Genomic DNA, 24,486 nt, shown 5'->3' on the forward strand with positions numbered 1-24,486 from the left:
CTTTCGTTCTTTTTTTTCTTTCTTTCTATTTTCTTTTTCTTTCTTCCTTCCTTCTCTTTAGTTCCTTTCCTTTTTCTTTTTTTTTCCTTTCTTCCTTCTTTCTCTCTTTTTCTTCCTTTCTTCCTTCTTTCTCTTTTTTCTTTCTTCCTTCCTTCCTTCCTCCCTCCCCCTCCCTCCCTCCCTCCCTCCCTCCCTCCCTCCCTACCTCCTTCCCCCCTCCCTCCCTCCCTCCCTCCTCTCCTCCCTCCCTCCTCCCTCCCTCCCTCCCTCCCTCCCTTCCTTCCTTCCTTCTTCCTTCCTTCCTTCCTTCCTTCCTTCCTTCCTTCCTTCCTTCCTTCCTTCCTTCCTTCCATTTGCCTACACACAACCCTTAAGACTTAATTCTGGTTCTGCCCTCAGAGATTATTCCTGCTAGGGCTCAGGAGACCAAATGGCGTGCTTGGAATGTAATCAGGTTGAGTGTCCTAGCCACTGTACTATATAGATCTGGCCCCAAGATGCCTTCTCTTCTTAGTTTTTGTTACATTGGATTGGGAATTTACAGATCTTTTCTCCTAGGCCTTGTTCTGCAATCTTAAGTTTCTTAAGCTTTGTCATTTTAGAGAAAGCATTTAACCATATAGATGATATATCAGTTTACTTGTTTGTGAATCGAGCTGTAATTATCCTGGTGTTTTTAAAGGCAATCAGTGAATCCTTTCTTCTTTTTCTCTCCATCTATCTCTCTCTCTTTCTCTCTTTCTCTCTCTCTCTCTCTCTCTCTCTCTCTCTCTCTCTCTCTCACACACACACACACACACACACACACACATACTCACACACAGAGCCTGAAATAATGAGAACAATTTCAAATAAAAATAGTATTTACTGTGAAGTTGCATTCAGATGTAAGTGAATTTGTATACCTAACCAGTGTGACCTATAGTTCGCACAGTGGATCATATTTTAAAAAAAATCCCAAAAGAGTTTCTTTAGAAATTAATAACATTTTTCCCACTCCAGTTTTTATGGTTGCTATGTAAGAGATAGTACTGCTGGTATGGCACTTGCCTTACTGGGTACAATTTGTGGTATCCCATATGTCCCCTGATCACTAACTACCAGGGGTAATTTCAGGGCAGAGTTAGGAGTAACCCCTTGAGCACCAATGGGTGTATCTCAATAGAAAAAAAAATTTAAGACAAAACAAACAAAAAAAGAAAATGTAATTAATAACAGCTATCAAGTACAGAATTCTAATTTTCACACCATGGAAATACTACGCTGGAAAAATGAAGCCAATACAACAAACCATGACAATGTAAATTTAATAATATAGTCTTGCTGATTTTAAGAACTTATCTTCAATTTAGTCACAAAATTCAAAAAATATGTTTTATATAACAAATAATACTTTGCTCTATTAGTGTGAGGTACACTTTAAAGTATTTTATTTATCCTTTGTGCATCAATGTATAATGGTTAAATTGTTAAAATGTTGACTTTGGTTTATCCTGTTCTTTTCTGAAAGATGAGTATGATAGTTGCCATGTGAGGAAGGTCATAATAATTTACATGATTAGTAATTTTTGGTGTTGGTAATTGTATAGTCTCAAAGAATTTAAATGTTCTTTTTACTTCTACTTATAAAAATATTTTTATTTATAATGTGTTAGAAAACTTCAATGAGGAAGAATTATGACATATAACTATTATATATGTGCATCATTTCACCAATATATATGTATACCATTTCACTAATGTTTATCTAAATTATAAATAATGTAGCCTTATTAAGATATTAGTGTTGGGTTTATCAATATATTTTATTAAATATCTTATCTTTATTAAATATTAAATAAATCTAATATTGTGTGTTTTGTATTGTATTTAGACAATTGTTTCTCGAATGATACCTAACATATTGTTGCTCTTTTATTTTTTCTTTTGAAAATAGTTTAAATTATGATATTAAAGATATTAACTTACCAAAGTTTTATTTATTTATTTATATTTTGGTTTTTCAGGCCGCACCCATTTGATGCTCAGGGGTTACTCCTGGCTAAGCGCTCAGAAATTGCCCATCTTGGGGGGACCATATGGGATGCCAGGGAATCGAACCGCAGTCCTTCCTTGGCTAGTGCTTGCAAGGCAGACACCTTACCTCTAGCGCCACCTCGCTGGCCCCTATTTGTTTGTTTGTTTGTTTTTGGCCTTTGGCCTTTTGGCCATACCTGGTAACTCTCAGGGGTTACTCTTGGCTATGCTCTCAGAAATTGCTCCTAACTTGGGGTGCCATATGGGATATGGGGGTATTGAACTGCGAATCCGTCCTAGGCTAGCGCGCCCAAGGCAAATGCCTTACCACTTGCGCCACCGCTCCGGCCCCTTATCTAGATTTTTATAGCTAACTGCAATATATAAATTCTGTTTTTCTTGAAGAAATCCACTTGTGAAATAACATATTAATCATAAAATAGAAAAATAAAATATTGTTATTAAATATAAAATATGTATAAAATGTAGTTTCATGCTTAATATTATATTGCTAAGGTTAGTTATTTAGAGTTAGTATAAAATGAATCAAATAAATGTCACAATTAAATAACTGTTCAATTTTATTTTAGTGTTCTTTTAAATTATATTCAGTTGCTAATAGTAAAGGTCTGAACATAGTAGCTAAGGTCCAGTTTTTATGCTTTCACTTGATAGAAGTCTAAGTAGATATTCAGGACTGATAAAGTGACTAACATCACTGAGAATACAGAAACTCTGGCTTCTGTTATTATTTCTGTCTTCTAGACAGAAGACCATGTTGTAGTCCAGGATGATTGGTGAAGTGTTACTATCAAAATACAAGGCTAGAGAAAGGAGGAAGGATTTTGCTTTTCTGACATTTGATGAGAGTTCAGAACAAATCTCACATGTCTCTAAAAAGAACTTAAGACCTATCCATGGGCAAAACTAGGTAATGCAGTAGTATTTCAATAGGGCAGATTACCCAATATGCTTTTATAAAGAAAGTTAAAATAAGTGTTATGTTTCCTCTTTTGTTCCATGCAATAGACCAATTTTAGTTTTTTTAAATTTGCTTTATTAAAAGTTTCATTAAAAATAATACTGAAGGATTTTTAATAACCAATGAACCTTTTTCTTTAAAAGAAATTAAATTAAATTCTACTAGCACTAGAAAAATAAATTCTGCTAGTACTACAAAATGTTGCAATTAATAGTGATTTAAATAAAAGTTTAAGAACACAAAATCTCTTAAACTCATTTTAAATTGTATAGTTTTACAAAAATAATTATTTTAGTACACAACTGGCACTAGCAAGCTAGGTGACCTGGTCTCACAGATGCAAAGATCCAGAACATGAATGTAGATTTATGAAGTTCATATAAGTGCTCTTACTTCTACATTATGGAGTTTATTAACTAGGTGATACTCTATTGTGCACTTCAATTTATTTTCCTGTGGTGCAGGGAATCAAATACAGGGCTTCACACTTGTGAAGCCTGCACTGACCACTAAGTTACATTTATCATCTGTCACATTGCCTTTTTTTTTTTTTTTTTTTTTTAATTTGACCAAAGTGCTCAGGGGTTACTCCTCCTGGCTTTGCACACAAGAATCACTCTTGGCAGGCTCAGAGAAGTAAATGGGATGCTGAGGATCAAACCTGGGTTAGTTGTGTACAAGACAAATGGAATTCTAAATTCAGTTGTTCATTCAAACTTTTACGTTTTCTTTCAAATATTACATCACCATTTCATATCTGTACACTATTGTACAAACACTGTTTTTTTTTACATAGGAGGTGGTTGGGTCACACCTGGCTACTTCTAGCTCTGTGCTCAGGGAATATTCATGGTGGGCTCTGGGGACTATATGTGGTACTGGTTATAAAAATGATCAGCAGCAGGCAAAGTGAACGACTTCCTGCTGTGCTGTTTCTCTGGCTCTTGTACCTCTGTCTATACTCATGACTCTCGTTACCTCTATACAATGGGGAAAGTGAATTTTATAAAAATACAGATTTGATTAATTTAATTCTATGATCACCTTTTTCTGCTTGTTTCTCCCATACTTAGACTTTAATGATTTATTATATGTTCAAAGTTATCTCTGATTACCCTTTGAATTTATGTAGCATCTGTTGTGACACACCCCCATTTAATTTTGATTTGGTTTATTTGGATTCTTTTTTTTTTGTTAGCCTTGCTAATGGTTTATTGATTTTGTTTATTTTTTTCAAATAACCAAATTTTTTTCATTGATATTTTGAATTGTTTTCTTAATTTCCAGTTCATTAATGTCTGCTCTAAGTTTTTTTTAATTTTTGTCCTTCTCCCTGCTTTTGGCTCATTTTGTCGGTATTTTCCAATTTTTTAATCTGTGCCATTAAGTTATTTATGTAGGCCCTTTCTTTCTTCCTGATGAATGCTTGCAAAGCTATAAATTTTCCTCTTCATAGTGCTTTTGCTGTGTCACACTAATTCTGTTAACTTGGTTTTTCATTCTCATTTGTTTCCAGAAATCTTTTTATTTCCTCTTTGATTTTTATCTCTGTCTGCCTCAGTTTTGTGGCACTAAAGCCATGTTTTATTAAAAAGCATGGAAATGAGAAGTAAGTGTTTCCTGACAGAATCTGTGTCACTGGCCATTATCTATAGTACAAATCCAAATAATTCTTTGTTGTGGAGAGGTTGGGGAAAAATTAGTCCATATTTATTTTTGCTTGAGAAATGAAGCCACTTCTTTGCTTTGAGGTTAGTCCTGGTAGTATGAAGGGAGTTACTACAGTGACTGAATAAAACCCAGGTTTTGCATGAACAAATCATGGTCTCAGTTCTTTGAGCTATCATTCTAGTCCTGCACAGGTATTTTTAATTGAGTACCTTACTGAGTGAAGTAAGTCCAAGAGAGAAGGACAAATATCAAATGATCTCACTCATATGTGGAGTTTAAAAAAGTGGGAAGTAGAGTGAGAGAACAGAAGGTAATGTGCTTGTATTGTATTTGGCCAACCTGGATTGATTTAAGTTTGATCTCGAGCAACTCCATGGTTTCTTGAGTCTACCAGGAGTGATCCCTGAGCACAGAAGCAGAAGTAAACCCTGTGTCTCAAAGAAAAAAAGAAAAAGTAAAAAGAAAAGAGTAAGAGACTAACAAATGGGCAATGCTAGTAGCCTCTCCCTCAATAATGGCCCATAGAACTGAGTATGTGGAGAGAAGTGAGAGACCTAGAGACTTTAATGGACAGAAGCAAGTACTCTGATGGTTGGTGTGTTGCAGTGACATTTTATTCTTAAAACATTAACAGTATTCTAAATCAAAGTGCCTCTAAACAAACAAAAAATAAAATAAAATAAAAATAAAGGACCAAAGCTTGAACCAGAGTTGCTGAAACAGTGGATAGACTTTGTGAATTTATTGACAGATTATCTCTCTAGAGATAGAGAAATAAAAACTGAGACATCCCCTCAGTGTGTTTACAATGTAAGCAAAGCAATTAGATCATGTAAACCAAACAATTAGGACCAAATTAGCAAGTTTGAAACTAAGAGCTCTGGTCAGTGATAAATCAATGAGGCCTCTTGATGAAGTTGTGATCAGGTTTAGGTTTTTCATTCAGCAAAATTGATATGGCCTTGTCATTCTTTGTTAGGGGAGGGGCTCTTATGAGATCCTGTACAGCTTCCCAGACCAACTTTCATTCTGCGCACCAGATGTGCCTTTTCCTTTAATTGAGTTAGTAAATAATCAAAGATTATGGGTGACGGTAACAAAATACAAAGGTGGTAGATTTAGGTAGAAGTTTGCTAAAGGTGCAGTGTTTATTCAAAGTAGAAGCAAGGCAGAGATAAATTTATGTTGGTGTTTGATGCTTATTCTGCTATCTTGGATTGATGCATAGCATCTGATGTCCTTGCTCCTTTTCCTCTGATTTATTTTTCTTAGTATGATATTCCTTAGTTCCATTCATATTGTAGCTAAAGGCAACATTTTATATTTTCTTACAGCTAAAAGGTATCTCTTTGTGTCTGTTGTTGTACAGCTGAGTATTGGAAATTTTACTGCTGTTCATTGAAAGGAGGAAATCAGTAAAATAGTTGTTTGAAGTAACATTATCTATAGTTTCTCTTTGAGATATATTAAGTTTGAGATGCTGAGTATTTCTCAGTTTGCAATGAGAAATGACTATGTTTCTTGCATCTGGAAAGGAGTCAAAAATAAAGAAGTAGTGTTAGATATAATTAGAATATAATGATTCTAATTTAAAGTTTGTGAATTGATGTTAATTATGGACTAGTCCTCATGTTTTTGCCGTGAACATTGGCCAGGAAATGAAAAATAGAACAGATGACTGGGCTGCTAGAGCAGTTCACATGATCTGTGGTGGTTATTCATTGAAAATGTACCTCATTATATCTGCTTTTGCTTTTCATGGGCAGCCCTGTCAGCCAACCCACCAGCTGTTAAGCAGTTTACAAGTAAATGTAATTTTTTTTGTTGTGGGGTTTTGGTTTTTTTTATATTTTATATTACATTTTGTTTAAAGTCCTATGAATGTATATGTGTGATTAAAATGGCTTTTTCTGTTTGAAAAAAAAAATAAAAAAATAAAAACCATTACAAAAAAAAAAAAATAAAAATAAAAAAAATGAAAAATGAATGTGTCCATTAAAATGCTGCAGACGTGTTAGCATCCCTAAGCAAAAACTTAGTGGGTTAGATAAATCTCACTAGGAATAAGTGGGTACACAAAAGAAGAATAATATAAAGAATATGAAATATAAAAATGAAATAAATGAGACCGCACAAAATGAACTGTATGGAGACCCACGTCCAAGGGATGAAAGACAAATTTATTTTTCAGCTGATGACATTTTTAAGCAGGACCTCTGGTATGCAGGATGTCCTTAAGGAGAACAAAGAGTAGGAGAGCAGTACAATGGGGAAACAGGCCTAGAATCTACATATCAAATGACTATCCTGTAGGTGAGAAAGATCCCTGTTGGAGGTTGGTGATGGAATTGTTTTTGGGTAAGCAGAAAAACAGATTTAACAAGAAAACAGGAGGATAGAGATAGAAATATTTATGATGTTTATCTAGTTGCCGGAAAATAGATTTTTGGGGGGACAGAAATAATTGTTTACCATCATAGAGCTAGACTCAGAAAAACAAGCCGCTGGCGCCAGGTTATACTAGAAATACGAGTCACAAATAAACTAGCCAGCAGAGAACTTTTAGCGGGCTTTGGTACTGACATTTCTTTGTTTGCAGGAAAGCTGAGGCCGAATTTCTATAGTGGACAGAAACGAATTAAAGGGGAAAATGTTGAGGAAGTATGACAGAAATATCGCCAGTGATCCATGCAGAGGGTCAATGATAGACCTCTAAACGGGCCTTCTGGCAGATAATTCTTGGGAGAAAAAATTAGACACTGCACCAGGAAGGCAAAAAGCCACCTCTGGTGTGTGCCCCCCTAAGTGGGGGGTAACATTAAAACACAACTCATTTTACAAATACAAATTTAAAATGAGAAAAATAATAAGCCACACCAGAAATACTGAGGGGTTACTCCTGGCTTTTCATCCAGGAATTACTCCTGGGAATCCATATGTGATGCCAAAAATGAAACCCAGATTAGTCGCATTCAAGGCAAGCACCCTATGCATAATGTGCTCCAGCCCCTAATTAAGAATTTGATTCCTTTTATGTACACTTTGATAGAAAGACCTCCAATAAACATTTAGGTGCCAAGTTTTAGAAAGTAAAAAAGAATTTCAGAGATACATAATTTTTTCTTAGTCCTAGAAGAAAATTTATATAAAATAGTTTATACTAAAAACATTGCATTTCTCTTACTGCATCTCTTCTATTGATGTATTTTATTTTTATGTGGAATATTAGATTTATGAGGAGGGAAATTGTTAAGAGATTGTCACTGAACATGACAGAGAAATTTAAAATGCCTAGTGGCAGAAGAAATCTTTTCAGGTTTAGGAAATAATCATTTTATTCTTGACTATCAAGAAGAAGTAGTCTGTTGCCTTGTTTTGATTGTATTAGGCATTCACATGTCACTAAAATCAGAATTTCTAAATCAAGTAGAATTCCTTCATCTTAGTGTTACTCCAAAGTTTCTAAAGTAACACAGATACCCAAATATGTTTGGGGTTTCTTAAGCACCATTTGTCGTCATTAAGATAGGCATATATAATGAAACCTTAAAATATAATTAGTGTTCTTAACCTTACGATGTGTGAAAAAATATTCTTACTCTAAATAGACACACATATTGCATCTGTTACAGAGATATAGTGTAGCCTCCTTAGTCATAATGACTCTCAACTATAATTAGGACTGGACAGGCAGTGTGACTCCAGTCTAGGTCTTTACTTTACCTAAGAGAATGCATTCAAAGAAAAAGTTCTTCTTAAGCTAATGTCTTAGAAAAATTGATCAGCATTTTAATGGGTCTCTTATTGATCAACCATGTATTCTTTTATATTATGTAGAATATGACTTAAAGTATTAATAATGACTGATTTTAATTAAAAGTAGGTCATATTTTTTGATTTTTTATAAAAGCATTAGGTACATTATCAATTTAATAGAAAACAAAAATACACTTACTTGATGGAGTCAAATTTACTGAGACATTTTGGGTTTTACTGAGACTGTTTATTTTGTCTGTTTTGGGCCAGACCAAAACAATGATAGAGCCAAGGTAGAGTTGTTTCCTGAGGCGCTCAGGAGACAATCTGTTTGCTGTTTAGGGTTATCAAATTCCCGTGTATGTGAGCCTGCACTTAGTTTAGTGAGCCATTCCTCTGCATTGAGGCACAGTTTTCATTTTCATACATTTGTGATTTCATATTTTAAAAAAACTTTTTATGTTGATTGAATTTTAGATTTTTAGAAAAATTATGCAGATAGTATGAAGATTTATCATATACCTCATTTCTCTTATATTTATGATTTATTATATATATCATAAATATATATGATATATATGATTTATGATATTATGTATGTTTGTTGCAATTAATAAACCAATTACTATAAATAGCTGTTATTCATATTCCCTTAGCTTCTTTACCTTTGTATTTTCATGTTTCCACTCAGTAAGACATATTACATTTTACTCTTATCTCTTCTTGGGCATTTTTCTTAGGCATCAAACTTTTCTTTTTTCCCTTTTTTTTTCTTAAGTATTTGAAGAAGTATGGCTTATGTATCTTGTAGAATTGGCTAAATTGATATTTAAAATATTCTTGTCGTTAGGTTAGAGGAATAAGTTTTGGTATCACCTTTCAAATAAAATAATATTCTCTAAGTATCAAGGTATGTATTATCAACCCAAGTTATCTGATGTTAGCTATGATTTATTTATAGGGTTTTTTAAAAAAAGTATGCTTGAAGTGCCTTGAAAATATGTTATATAAAACAAAAGCATTACACCCAAGATTTTATCAAAGGAAGAAATATCACGTTTTATTTCTAGAGAAGTGGTCTTTTTTCAATGGTATTTTTGTTTGATTGTGAAAAGTTCGAAAGTCCTAATTTAGTTACCCGGCGCAGAGAAATGAAGAGGCTGATGAGTTCCAGCAGATGCTTTAAAAAAAGTGCTTTTAATACTGACCATTATGAATGGTCAGGGTCTATGAATTCCCACCAGAATCAAAGACCTCGTGGGTCCCTCGTTACCCCCTTATATAGGATGGGAAGTGGGAGGGGAAGAAGAGTCCTTGAGGGCTGGACTTCCGCTACGATAACACCAATGATTCGTGAGGTAGGGGTAGAGGTGGGGCCGAGGCAGTGACGACTTCCTTAAGGGTGGAGCCAAGGTTGGTGGGGGGGGGCTGATTTCCCTTTTCAATCCCCACTTCTTGTACTGGAGGCTTCTAATCCTAGAAGCCAATGTGATTTGGGGCCTTTACTTTCTGATATTACTGGTCATAATTATTTGCATGAGCTAACCCTGCATGGGCCAATGGCTACCAGAAGTAAAAAGGCTTAGGAGGGGCCCCAGTAGGAGTATTAGATAGGGGAGAATTTCATGCCATAAAGACCATAAGGGACCATTTAATAGCTTTGTATCTTGGCCAGCTACTCTTGATGGTGCTTGATTTTGTTTTACACATTTGAAATTAACTTTTGTGAGAGTTTGTTATTTCTGTTTAGCCCTGCTAGTTTTGCTTTTCCAGTTACCAATTTTTCTGCAACTTCTGAGCCCTACCAGTAGAGTGCTCAGACCTAGGAGTGCCTAAGAAATGTATGCTAGGCAGAGGGATGGGCTCTGTTCCTGGGATGATGTTAATGTTGGGGAGCACTAATGCTGGGATGCATAAGCCAAATTTTTACCACATATTTATACCCGTTCCGGAGGTAAATACCCTGGGCTAGAGGGAGCAGGCAGGACTTTTAAGCACTGAGTACCTTTTACCTGACCCAGGTTTACAGATTTGGTGCTGTTATGAATAGCAAACAGAAGATTTGAAGCTAAACGGGATTACCTTTTGACATAAGTACAGCTAGAAGAAGCAAAGGTTAGATTACCTAGTCAGACAGGGACAGCCAGAGGCCAATTTCCCCCACCCCCAAGAGGGAGTTAAAGGCTGAGGTTTTGCTTTACACACCCATTCCGGCTTCCCCAAACACACACATGGGAAGTAGAGGACCGGAGGTAAGCAGTTCGAGCCCTTTCTTAGCAAGTGCCAGGGAGAGCATTTTCAGAGTTAGTGAGTGCATTAGGGCTGAAGTGTGCCCGCCGGACCCGTATTTTGAGAGGATTCTCAGTGTGCTTCACTTTTCAGGTTTTAGATGGAAGGCGTGAACCCAGGAAGCATGCAGTTCACCTTGACAGCAGTTCTTCTTACATAGGCTGTGAATTCCACAACAAAAATAAGGAGGTTTCTGCTTTCTTTTTTTCATTTCTGCAACTTAAACAGCTGTTGGGGTAGAGAGCCCTAAACTTCAGTTGCCTTTCCTGCACTGGGTCAGACAGAGATGAAGAAATTTTATTTTTATTAATGACTGTTTTACTTTTTAACATTACCAAGAGAAGCATAATTTTTGCTACCTGCTTTAACCTCTGGGATAGATAGGCATAATGTTATTCTTAGTAGTTAACTTGGCTTATTAATTTCTGCGGCCTTTATTTTCCCCTTATAGTTTTTTTTTCTTTGATGACCATTTTGCTTTAGAGATTTCATTACCCTAGAAGTTATTAGAGGGAACGTGGTCGAAGATCAATCTTCTGTAGCTACTTCAGGCTGACAGGGGACTGCAGTTTCAATCTCTAGATAGGGTGAAATCTCATATTTCCCTAAAGGAGCAGTTAACTGGTTTACTTTTACAGTTTTAACACCTGAAAAGGATTAGATTAATTATACAGGGGAATATTACTTAACCCACTCAGGCCTTGGAGCAGTAAATAGCACAACTTGAATGGCACAGCTGTTCTTATTGTCTGTAATGATAGCACAAATTAATTAACAGAAAACAAAGCATTATAGCATTATGAATAAACACAGTTTTGAGTTACTTCAGTTAGACTAACATTTGCATTTACAATTTATGATTTGGTTTAATACAACTAGTAAGAGCATTTTTACATAAGTTACTTCAAAGAAGTGGGTTTTAAATTAGGCCCACTAGAATTTTAATTAGCTACCAAAAATGGTTTTTCTCTCCACCTTTACCTTGTACCTTACCCGGTATTTGAATAACTTGGCTTTTTTCTTTGCACATATACAGCACTGTTGGAGAAATCTCCATCTGGGGCACCCCCATTACTTACAGAGCTTTTCTGAGGATAGGTTGTGGACACTGCAGGTTTTTTACAGTCACTCAGGTTTGGCTGATGAGTTGGTCGGTTCAGCATGAGGTTCTTCTGGCTGGGCATCTCACCCTCTGCAGGAATTTTTAGAGGTGACTTGTTTGTTCCACTCCTCTCCAGGTTTGGAAGAGACTGACCTCGAATTCTCTTCTGAGCTTGAGGGAGAGAGCAGGGCCCACAGGCTGTGATAATCTTCTAGGAAAATCTTCAATTTCCTTACTCAGGCCATTTATTTCAGTTTCTCGCCGGTGCCTGCTTGTTACACCGCCTCAACTCCAATTATTCCTCTGAAAGAGGGCTTTGGGGTTCCCTTACTAATTTTTTGATTTTCTGTTTGCATGAGGACTACTCCCCATGCAGAGAGAAAAGCCATTTGCTTGTATTCTGTGCAAAGCAACATGATGCCATGACATAAATGGTACTAAAAGGTTCTGGGAGAAGAGAAAAAGCAAATATTACTTAAATTACTTAGATAATTTTAGAATTTTTTTTTTTGCAACGAAACATTTTATACATTTTTAAATAAAACCATGACCAATTTTATAAAACCTCCTGTGATACAAATATTAATGTTCTTGGTAACATATAATGAAAAATTGCAAAATAATATTTTAATTATGCTTAATTTTAAATATAGAAATTCACTTAGTTTTCTAAACAGAAAACACCAGGAATTTACGTTACACAAATTAATGTTGAAAACCAGAAAGAATGAATACTTACTACTTTTGGTAGAACATGCTTAAAAACATTTACATTTTTTTTAACCTAGAGACATATTAATAATTATTTAGATTGATTATACACATTTTTATTACACATTTTTAATTTCTTTTACACCACTTTCCTTTTTGCATGCAAGGCAAACGCCCTACCATTTGGCTTCTTCTCTTTTTCCTTCCTTTTTTTTTTTTTTTAAGCTTCGCCACTTATTCTTTTGCAGTGGTTCCGCTGCTAAAAATTTTCACGTGCACCGAAAAACAAACAAAAATAACAACAGTAATTTGCAACATTTTCTTATTAATTTTTTTAAGAAACCTTTAAGTTAGAAATTTAAATGCTTAAAAAAAAATTTTTTTTTTTGACTTTCAAACCATTTGCTAGATTTTTCTTTGATATGTAAATGACCTACATTCCTCAGCCAGGTGAGGCTAGGAGGACAATAGTTTGCCCTGGGGCGTGGTGAATTTCTTCACCACGTGGTGAGTTAAAAAGCATTTTTTTTTTTTTCGGCTAGAAAAAAAACGGCCAGTTGCTCTTTTTGGCCTGAACGCATGGCAGGATAGTTGGGGAATTGCAAAGTTCAGAAATTCTCCAGGAAAATTTATTCCCGATGGCCATTTGAGAAATCTGGGATTTGCAATTTCCAACACCCCCCGCCAAGTCCCTAGTGTGGACCTTGCATGCGCCAGCTTCCTGGTTGGGTGGGGAGCGGGTTTCGGGCGCCCTGTTGTCGCGCCGCTGGCGGCGGGGATCGCCCGTTCTGCTGCTGGGGACTGAGGCGAGGGAGACGCGGGCTCACCGGCGGTCGGCCCCTTTCCCCAGGGGTCGGCCCTTGAGAGGGGGTCGGGCTTGCGTCCCGTGGTCAGACCAAAAAAAAAACATAGAACACACAGACAAGAAACAGACAGACAAACAGACAGCGTGGCGCCACAAATAACCAAGCAAAATGCGTTCAAGTAATCTCTGCATTCCACAATAAATCCTAGACAGACAACTATGCCAATGACCAAGTTCTTGAGCTCCAAAAATCACAGACAGACAACCTCTTCAGCAGCTCGGAACGTCTTCCAGCTGCTCTTACTAAACCCCTGGGGTACCACCAGGGTCGTGACCTAAGCAGCCAAAGTTCGTCAACCTCTTGCCCATCTGGTATACGCATCAGATGGGGAACCACACACACCTGGAAACGCATCAGGTGGAAGATTCCTTAGTCACCCGGGGGGACTTTAACCCCCCTATGAAACAAAGTCTGCTTCTACTCGGTTTCCACATCGAGTAAAGAGCTTAAGCCACCACAAACTCAGACAAACATGAAGCAAAGCGCGCGCTTTCACACACACACATACACATCAGAACTCACCAGACACCTATTCATAACTCCGTGCCGGGCAGAATGAGGACTCCTGGCTGGCTCGCCAAAATGAAAAGTTCGAAAGTCCTAATTTAGTTACCCGGCGCAGAGAAATGAAGAGGCTGATGAGTTCCAGCAGATGCTTTAAAAAAAGTGCTTTTAATACTGACCATTATGAATGGTCAGGGTCTATGAATTCCCACCAGAATCAAAGACCTCGTGGGTCCCTCGTTACCCCCTTATATAGGATGGGAAGTGGGAGGGGAAGAAGAGTCCTTGAGGGCTGGACTTCCGCTACGATAACACCAATGATTCGTGAGGTAGGGGTAGAGGTGGGGCCGAGGCAGTGACGACTTCCTTAAGGGTGGAGCCAAGGTTGGTGGGGGGGGGCTGATTTCCCTTTTCAATTGCAATGGACATCAATAAAACATTCTACTTATTTTTGTGTGTGTTTTCTTAAATAATATACACCTGACCTAATTTTGCAAATCTTCAAAATGCTTTAACAAGTCAACTTAAATTTTATACAAATTGAAGTTTCTATGTGCAGAGACTTGTATGAAATGTAAAATGGATCCTTATATTTTAGTATAACTATAAGTATATAATTATTCTCCTGACCTTTGAGGTTCTAATATCTCTCAATTCATAATACCTCTAATCACAATTAAAGAAACTAAGAATTCAAGCAAGCAGCACTTGCTTCTTATAAGAAATGTCAAAATATGCCACTGAAATTTTGTGCTAAAGGAATCTAGTAGAAAATAGTTATCTAAAGAATTAAATTATTCATATATATTTCATACGTATATTTTATATATTTATACATAAGCTAGAGTGCTGATAAAAGTTTAATTTAAAAGGTGCTATCTATATTGCAAAGTTAGATTAAGTTAATATGAATTCAATCTTACCTAAACCACAAGAAAGATGACATTCGGACACTAATAAGTCAACTTACCATTGCTGTTATTAGAATTGAGTTCTACTATTAGACTCAATTAGAATTATCATTTGCCAAGAAATAATAGAAAACACTGAGACATCTGTCAGTATGTGGGTACTTTCCACAGCTGATGCTTATAGTCTTTTAGGTCAGAGTTACTGCTGGGGTTCACTACAATAATTTCTTTTTGTGGAGAGGGGGTACACCCCGGCACAGCACTGGGCCCACTTCTGGTTCTGAGCTCAGGTATCATTCCAGAGGTGTTATGTGAATCATATATGGTGCCAGGATTGAATTTGCATCTCTGGCTTGCAAAGCAAGCACCTTGGCTGTACCTGTTCTCCCTTAAGTTATTTCTTATAAGATCCAATTTGTGATATAGATTTAAAATATGTGGGTTTTCCCAGTGTAATGGTGAGTTATCTGCTCTCTGCGTTCAACAGTTGGGGAAATCTCACTTCTAGGACTTCTTTTGTGAGGGTCTTTATATAACCACCCTAGCCCCACTAACAGAATCCTAAAAAAAGTTTTTACAGTGATTGATTTTGTATTTGACTCCAAAGACATTTTCAAAAGAGTATGTTCAGAGTTCTATTAGGCTTATAGAAATCACAGAACTCTCTACAGTGTCTCTTTTTTCCCCTTCTCTTAATGGTGATTATCTATATCTATATTTATATCTATATCTATATCTATATATCTATATCTATCTATCTATCTATCTATCTATATCTATATCTATATCTATATCTATCTATATCTATATATATATAAAACCCTTCACCAGTGCAACATTCCCATCACCAATATTCCAAGTGTCCCTCCTCCCCACATCGGTCTGTATCTAGACAGGCTTTCTACTTCCCGCATTCAGTCACATGTTGCTATGATAGTTCTCAGTGTAATTATTTCTATGACCTGCACCCAGCAATCTCTATGTTGAGCTTCATGTTGGGAGCTGGACCTTCCATTTCTCCTCTATTTTGTCTCTGAGAATTATTACTCAAATGTTTTTCATTTTTCTCAAAACCCATAGATGAGACAATTCTGTATTTATCTCTCTCCCCCTGACTTATTTCACTCAGCATAATAGATTCCATATACATCCATGTATAGGAAAATTTCATGACTTCATCTTTTCTTATGACTGCATAATATTCCATTGTATAGATGTGCCATAGTTTCTTTAGACATGCATCTATTGAGGGGCATCTAGGCTGTTTCCAGAGTCTGGCTATTGTAAACAACGCTGCAATGAAAATAGGTATGAGGAAGGGATTTTTGTATTGTATTTTTGTGTTCCTAGGAAATATCCCTAGGTCCCTAGGATGGTATAGCTGGATTATATGGGAGCTCAACTTCCAGCTTTTGGAGAAATCTTCATATCACTTTCCACAAAGGTTGGACTAGATGACATTCCCACCAGCAGTGAATAAGAGTTCCTTTCTCTCCACATCCCCACCAGCACTGCTTGTTCTCACTTTTTGTGATGTGCACCAATCTCTGTGGTGTGAGATGGTACCTCATATTTGTTTTGACTTGCATCTTCCTGATGATTAGTGATGTGGAGCATTTTTTTATGTGTCTTTTAGCCATTTGTATATTTTTTGGATACATGTATTCTTTAGATACATGAATTCTTTTGAATACATGTATTCTTTTGAATACATTTGGAACAATAAACACCCACAAATAGCTAAAGCAATACTTGTGAAAAGGAATATGGGAAGTATTACTTTCCCCAACTTTAAACTGTATTACAAAGCAATAGTTATTAAAATAGCATGTTATTGGAATAAATACAGACCCTCATATCAGTGGAATAGTCTTGAGTACTTGGAGAATGTTCCCCAGACATACCGTCACCTAATTTTTTAATAAAGGAGCAAGAAATCCTAAATGGAGCAGGGAAGGCCTCTTCAATAAGTGGTGTTGGCACAACTAGCTAGCCACTTGTAAAAAAAAAAAAGTGAATTTAGACCTCCAGCTAACACCATGTACAAAGGTAAAATCCAAATGGATTAAAGACCTAGATATCAAACCTGAAACCATAAAGTATATAGAACAACATGTAGGTGAAACGCTCCATGACATTGAGACTCAAGGCATCTTTAATGAGGAAACAGTACTCTCCAAACAAGTGAAAGCAGAAATAAACAGATGGGACTATATTAAGCTGAGAAGCTTCTGCACCTCAAAGGAAATAGTGCCCAGAATACAAGAGCCACCCACTAAGTGGGAGAAACTATTTACCCAGTACCCATCAGATAAGGGGTTAATATCTAAAATATACAAGTCACTGACAGAACTTTACAAGAAAAAATCATCTAACCCCTCAAAAAATGGAGAGAAAAATGAACAAACACTTTGACAAAAAGATCTACAGTGTCTCTTAACTTCTTTTTTATATGAGAAGGGGTAATTTTGTACTTCTTCTATAGACATTAGTGATTATCAGACACTTCTCACTAGGTAACCAAGTGTTAGGATTTTCATTTTCTGATGTTTCTCTTTCTTTCTCTTTCTTCTTTCCTTCCTTATTGTTCTTTTTCTTCTTTTCCTTTGTTCTTTCTTTCTTCCTTTCTCTTTCATCCTTCTTTTCTCCCTCCCTTCTTTCCTCCCTCCCTCCCTCTTTCCCTCCTTCCTTCCCTCCCTCCCTCCTTTCTTCCTTCCTTTCCTTCCTTCCTTCCTTCGTTAATTTCCTTCCTTCCTCCTTTCTTCCTTTCTTCCTTCCTTCCTTCCTTCCTTCCTTCCTTCCTTCCTTCCTTCCTTCCTTCCTTCTTCCTTCCTTCCTTCCTTCCTTCCTTCCTTCCTTCCTTCCTTCCTTCCTTCCTTCCTTCCTTCCTTTCTTTCCTTTTCTTTCCTTGTCCTGCAGGAGGTATGATGAAGATGAGCTATTCCTGGCAGTACTCAGGGCTCACTCATGGTTCTGCTCTCAGGGATCACTATTGATAGCTTGGTGGGCCATATGTGGTACCAGGGATCAAAGCAGATCAATCTTGTGCAACACAAGTGCCCTACCTGCTGTGTGTCATACTAACCTTAGAATGTCTTTTGAATTGAAACTTTTTAATACTTTGAGTGTGATGAATTTTAAATCATTTATTTTATTATTTTAAAGATAATTTATTTTCTTTCATTTGCTGCTTCCTCTTTGGAGTATACAAAATAATACTGAGATTTCATTATGTATATAGTTATGTGTCCTTTATTCAGAGAAGCATATATATTCCCACACCAAACCCATTCCCAGTATTAACTCCCTCTACCCAGTGTTCCCATGCTCCATCATCTGCTGCACCCATCTTGACAGACAAATTGCAAATTTTGATGGTCGCAGCTTAAATTTCATATTTTAAAGTCTGAAGAGTTTGTCTTTTGAAAATATAGTTAATACCACTCTCCCACATTACCAGCATAAGTGAAGTCCTGATTCCTATTCCCCCATTAATTTTTTTTCTCATATTCTTCCTTCCCCTTCTTGATTTCTTTCCTTCTCTTTCCTTATTCCTAATCTCTTGGGTCAAGTATGAGACAGGCATGCCCCATTTACTACAGTATATTCCCTAGTCTAGTTATAATACATATAAGTGAGATCATCTTGTGTTTTTCGCTTCTGCTTACTTCATTCAACGTGGGACAATCCAATTTGAATCAGATTACAGCAAATTGCACAATTTCATCATTCTTTGTAGCTACGTAGTGTATTTGTGTGCATATGCATGTGATCTTACATGTACATGTGTCTATCACATCTTGATTATCTAATCATTCCTGTTATGGCCTCCCTGTTTGTACTATGTACTATGTAATATGTACATATTGTACTATGTGTTGCAATGAATAATGGTTTGTGTATGTCTTTTTGAATTAATATTTTTGTTTTAATTGGTCATTGGGATAGCTATCCAAAAGCAGAATTCCTGGATCATATGGCATCTCAATTCTAAATTTACTGAGAATTTTCCCTACTGTTTTTCACAGAGGTTGAACCAGACAACAAGTTCATAATAGCAGTAAATGAGTATTACTTTCTCACCATATCCCTACCTATAAAGATTGTTACGCTATATTTTTGTGCCATTCTCACTGGTATGAGATGATACCTTATTGTCATCTTGATTTGTATTTCCCTATGATAAGTGATGCCCAGCACTTTTCACATATTTACTTGCCTGTCTTCCTCTGCCTTCCTTCTTCCTTCCTTCCTTCCTTCCTTCCTTCCTTCCTTCCTTCCTTCCTTCCTTCCTTCCTTCCTTCCTTCCTTCCTTCCCTCCTTTCTTCCTTCCTCCCTTCCTTTCTTCCTTCCTCATTTATTGATAGTTTCTTTTAAAATTGTTTTTTTTCCTTTATCTTTGTGATAATTTTATATATACTGGATACCAACACTTTATCTGATATGTTGAAAGTAAATATGTTTATAAATTTATTTAGTTATCTCTTAATTTTAGCCTGGGTTTCTTTCACCATTCAGAAAGTAATTTGACGTAATCCAGTTTATATTTGATCCTGTAGCCTTTGCCAGTTGTATCAAATCATTGATAATATCTTTGAGGTGCAAGTCTTGTAACATTTTGCCTGTATTTTCTTCAATAGAGTTCACACCCTATTCTCCCTTATTATAAATATCCCTTTTCTACGTAAAATAAAGGAAGGAAGGAAGGAAGGAAGGAAGGAAGGAAGGAAGGAAGGAGGGAGGGAGGGAGGGAAAGGGGAGGTAGGGAGGAGGGATGGAGGGAGGAGGGAAGGAAGGAAGGAAGGAAAGAAGGAAGAAAGGAAGGAAGGAAGGAAGGAAGGAAGGAAGGAAGGAAGGAAGAAGAGAGGGAGGGAGGGAAGGAAGGAAGGAAGGAAGGAAGGAAGGAAAGAGAGAGAGAAAGAAAGAAAGAAAGAAAGAAAGAAAGAAAGAAAGAAAGAAAGAAAGAAAGAAAGAAAGAAGGAAGGAAGGAAGGAAGGAAGGAAGGAAGGAAGGAAGGAAGGAAGGAAGGAAGGAAGGAAGAAGAAAGAAAGAAAGAAAGAAAGAAAGAAAGAAAGAAAGAAAGAAAGAAAGAAAGAAAAAGAAAGAAAGAAAGAAAGAAAGTTTCTGGATGATCTCAACATCCTTGATTCAATTTGATTTTACTTTTTTCTAAGGTGTGAGATATGAATTCAGCTGTAATTTTTTACACAATGATATCCATTTTCTCATCACCTTTTGTTGAAGAGGCTATCTTTACTCCATTTCATGTTCTCACTTTTATTGAAAATCAACTGTAAATAAATATGGGGTTGGTTGTATACTCGATTCTGACTCATTAATCAAAGAACCTATCTTAATTACAATACCATGCAGTTTTTGTGACTATAACTATAGTACAGTTCTAAATTAGATAATGAGATATCTCAAAATTTCTTATTTTCATTATGCTTTTGTTATTCAGGGTTTCTTTTGAATCCATACAAGCTTTATTACTGACTTTTCTAGGTCCTTAAAGAATGTCATTTGAATTTGAATGGGGATTTCTTTAAATCTATGTAATAGCTCAGGTAGGATAGTCATTTTAACAATATTGATTCTTCCAATGCATGAGTATGAAATATTCTTTCATTTTCTATGATCTTCTCTCTTTTCCTTAAATGGAAGTTTTTATGGTATGGATTTGTCATGTCTTTTGTTAAGCTGATTCCTAGATATTTGATGTTTTAGGACACTATTTTAAGTGGAATAGATTCCTTGTTCAATTTCTTCTCTTGGTTCATTCTTTTGTTTGTTTGTTTGTTTGTTTTGTTTTTTCGGGCCACACCCGTTTGATGCTCAGAGGTTACTCCTGGCTAAGCACTCAGAAATTGCCCCTGGCTTGGGGGGACCATATGGGATGCTGGGGGATCGAACCGTGGTCCTTCCTTGGCTAGCGATTGCAAGGCAGACACCTTACCTCTAGCGCTACCTCACTGGCCACAGTTCATTCTTTACATATAAGATGAGACTAATTATTTTGTGGTGATGTTGTAGCTATGTTGCTGCATTGGTGTATTTTTCTTTTTTTTTTTCTTTTCTTTTAAGGTGTATTTTTCTTAAAGATCTTATTTGGTAGACATTTTAGGGTTTCCTATGTATATCTTCATGTCATCTGCAAATAATGATAATTTGACCTCTTCTAATTTGGATTCCTTAAATTAATTTTTCTTCCTAATTGATGGCACTAGACATTCTGGTACTATATTGAATATTGAATATATATATTGAATATATTCTGGTACTATATTGAAAAGTGGAGACAATGGACAATCTTATCTTCTACTAGATCTCAGAGTGTATGCTTTCATTTTCGCTATTAAAATTGATACCATATATAGGCTGTTATAGATGTAGAGGAAGGTTCCTTCTACATGTTGTTTCCTTTAGGGTTATCATAAATAGATGTATTTTGCCAGAAGATTTCTCTGCATTGTTTAACATAATATTGTGGTTTATATCTTTTTCTTTTACTATGTTAACTGATTGCATGTTTTGAACCATCCTTGTATCCCTGGGGTGACACACTTGATCAGGTTTATTTTTTTAATGCATTGTTGGATTTGGTTAGGCTAAGATTTTGTTAAGCATTTTTGCACCAGTGTCTATCAATGTGATTGGTCTGAAGTTTTCTATTCTGGAAGTGTATCTATCTAATATTTTGAATATTAGTGTGATGTTAGGCAAGGTTTAATATTTTGGAAAAGTATAAGAGTAAGGGTACTACATTTCTGAAGATTTTATAGAACTCACCAGTGAACCTTTTTGGATCACAAGTTTTATTCTTGGTAAGAGTTTTAAATGTTTCAATTTCTTAACTTGTAATTGGCCTTCTCAGGTTTTGTACTTTCTCCTTCGTACTTCAGCTTTGGGAGATTACATGACTTGAGAGTTTATTCATTTCTTCTAGGTTCTCCAATTAATGAGCATAAAGTTATTCATAGTGATCTCTCATTAGATTTTGATTTCTGAAGGCTCTATTTTAATTTCTCCCCCTTTGCCTCTGGTCCAACTTATTTGTACATTGTTTTAATTAAAAAATATTTTTATTATTTGCATTACATAATTTATAGTTATAAAATTGTAAAACAACCTTCCACCACTACTTTGCAGAAATGAGCTTTTCTCCAAGAGAGAGAGAAGCAAAGGGTTTAAGTCTCTTAAGAAAGGTAAGAGAGGGGCCGGAGAGATAGCACAGTGGTAGGGTATTTGTCTTGCAAGCAGCTGACCCAGAACCAACGGTGGTTCGAATCCCGGCATCCCAGATGGTCCCTTGTGCCTGCCAGGAGTGATTTCTGAGCAGAGAACTAGGAGTAATCCCTGGGCACCGCCGGGCATAGCCCAAAAACCAAAAAAAAAAAAAAAAAAAAAGGTAAGAAATAATAGAGGATCCGAGGATCCTGTCTGTTTTTTGATAAAAAAAAAAAAAAAGAAGAACCAGCATTTTTAAAAGAGCAACACTAAGCTGAATTAAACTGAATTCATATGAAAAATAAAATAAAATTAAAAACTTTTGCTTCAAACTGTTATTTTTACTTTAAAAGCAATGAAGTTGTAAATTAAAAATAAATTCAGAAGCATGGAAATTACTGTACATGCAGTATTAGCTCATCTGTAATTTTGCTTGTAATAATTCTTTGAAAATGTTATTCAAAATGAAATCTAAATTTATTATGACCAAATAAGTAATGGCATTAGTTGTTTAATGTATTATTTCTGACTGGCAAACATTTTTTTATTGTTAAATTTCTTTTTTTAATTATTATATAATTTTATATAATTTTGATAATAATGGCTTACATATCTTTCACAGTAGTATTTTAGATACATATTAACATTGAATCAGGGGAATACCCATCACCAAATTTGTCCTCCCCCCATCCCAGTTTCCTTTCTGCTACCCAATACCCTACCATCATCCCCAGAACTGCAAGAGTAGGTGATTCCCCTCTTTGTCTAGCTTACTATTAGTGATCATATATCTATTTGGTCCTGGTACCCTACCTTGTTTCCCCCTCTATTTAAGAGGCGGAGCTAGATAAATCGAGTTATGTGGTTTTGTTTGAAGGAAAGAAAAGCAATAGAATGGGGTACAAAATAAGAAAAAATAAATAAAAAAAGAAGTCAAATATGCTGAAAATAAGCGGAGTCCTTGAGGCTTTTAACCTCAATTTGAGAGAGAACATGAAAAAGATAATTGAAGCACCACAACAATACAGAAAAAAATATCAAATTAAATATCCATGAGCACTACAGCAATAAAGACAAGCACCACACAATAGTCTCGGTTCTGAAATCAAATTATGCTGGACTGCAAAAAGAAAGGGAAAGATAAGGTAAAATAAAATAGAATAAAATAAAATAAAATTGGAGACATAAACTTCAATATCTACACCAAAATAAAGATATCAAAAAATCGATCAATCAATAAATAAATATGTGGAAAAATGATTATTTTGTGCTTTTTTTTTCTTTTTCCCCCTGCATGGGCACATTAACTATTGGGGATACTATAGAGGAAATTCCCTTGGCCTAGGAGATACAGGGTTTCTCCACCCCTGAAGTATACTGTCATGGGATTAACCTGACTGACAAACATTTTAAGTCTTTATTTCTTTGTTTCCTCTTAGGCCTCTTATGTAAGGAGCTGAGAGGGAAATAAAGTATACAGGATGAAAAGATGGCGATGTTGCCTCTCCCAGGACCTCAGAGCTTTGTCTACTTCACAAAAGAGTCTCTTGCTCATATTGAACAGCGTATTGCAGAAGGAAAAACAAAGGAACCAAAGGAAGAAAAGAAAGATGATGACGAAGAAGGTCCAAAGCCAAGCAGTGATTTGGAAGCTGGAAAACAGCTGCCCTTCATCTATGGGGATATCCCTCCAGGCATGGTCTCGGAGCCCCTGGAGGACCTGGACCCATATTATGCAGACAAAAAGGTGAAGTTTTTTGGTGTCCATGATTGTGAAGTTCTCTGATTCTTCTTCATACAGAAATGCATTTAAAATTGAGATTATGTAAAAATTAGTGGAAAAAATCATGATTTTTATTGAATATATGTAGGTTATGCAGAATAAGTAATATTTCTATTTACTCAAACTCTGATGTTAACATGTTACTATTGAGTTATTTTATCTTTAACACTTTTTTATAAAAGTATATTACATCAATGCATAATGGTAGATAGAATAATGATTTAATTGGAGAAGTAAGTTATGTTCATAATGCATTTGAATGATATTGAGAGCTGTATTCATGGACCTCTATAAAATAGCTCAACCAATACTAAAGTTTAGAGTGCCACTTCTTTTAGGGTGTTGGAGAGGAGTAATATTAAATGATTAGCAAAGTCATTTATACATAGACCCTTGTCCAGAAATAAAGGTGAGAAGATAGTATATCATAATGAACTAGAAATCTGGGGCTAAGGAAGAACACCTGAGAGAACCAGGAAGATGAGTTGTTTACATTTCTGTAAGCAGATTGTGTTGGCTGATATCAGAGTGAGGTCAGAAAAGAGTAGAGAAATTGAGAAATTTGAGAATTTCCTACCTGAGTTTTCCACCTGAAACATGGTCTCACCTTGAGCAGCTGGAAAAAAAATCAATAAAAACATGTTTGAAAGTTAGGAAAATGAAGATGC

At 35.9% G+C, this 24,486-nt stretch overlaps 1 protein-coding gene across 1 annotated transcript in view; it reads left to right on the forward strand.

The window, feature by feature from the left end:
• SCN9A (sodium voltage-gated channel alpha subunit 9) overlaps positions 1-24,486 on the forward strand; it is a 183,234-nt gene that overhangs the window by 41,206 nt on the left and 117,542 nt on the right. Inside the window, exon 2 of the mRNA XM_049773376.1 lies at positions 23,475-23,782. Within this exon, the coding sequence (XP_049629333.1) occupies positions 23,525-23,782 (258 nt within the window). The 5' untranslated portion in view covers positions 23,475-23,524. The remainder of the gene's footprint in view (positions 1-23,474; positions 23,783-24,486) is intronic.

This window comes from Suncus etruscus, chromosome 5 (genome assembly GCF_024139225.1).
Source record: "Suncus etruscus isolate mSunEtr1 chromosome 5, mSunEtr1.pri.cur, whole genome shotgun sequence".
NCBI classification, from domain to species: Eukaryota; Metazoa; Chordata; class Mammalia; order Eulipotyphla; family Soricidae; genus Suncus; species Suncus etruscus.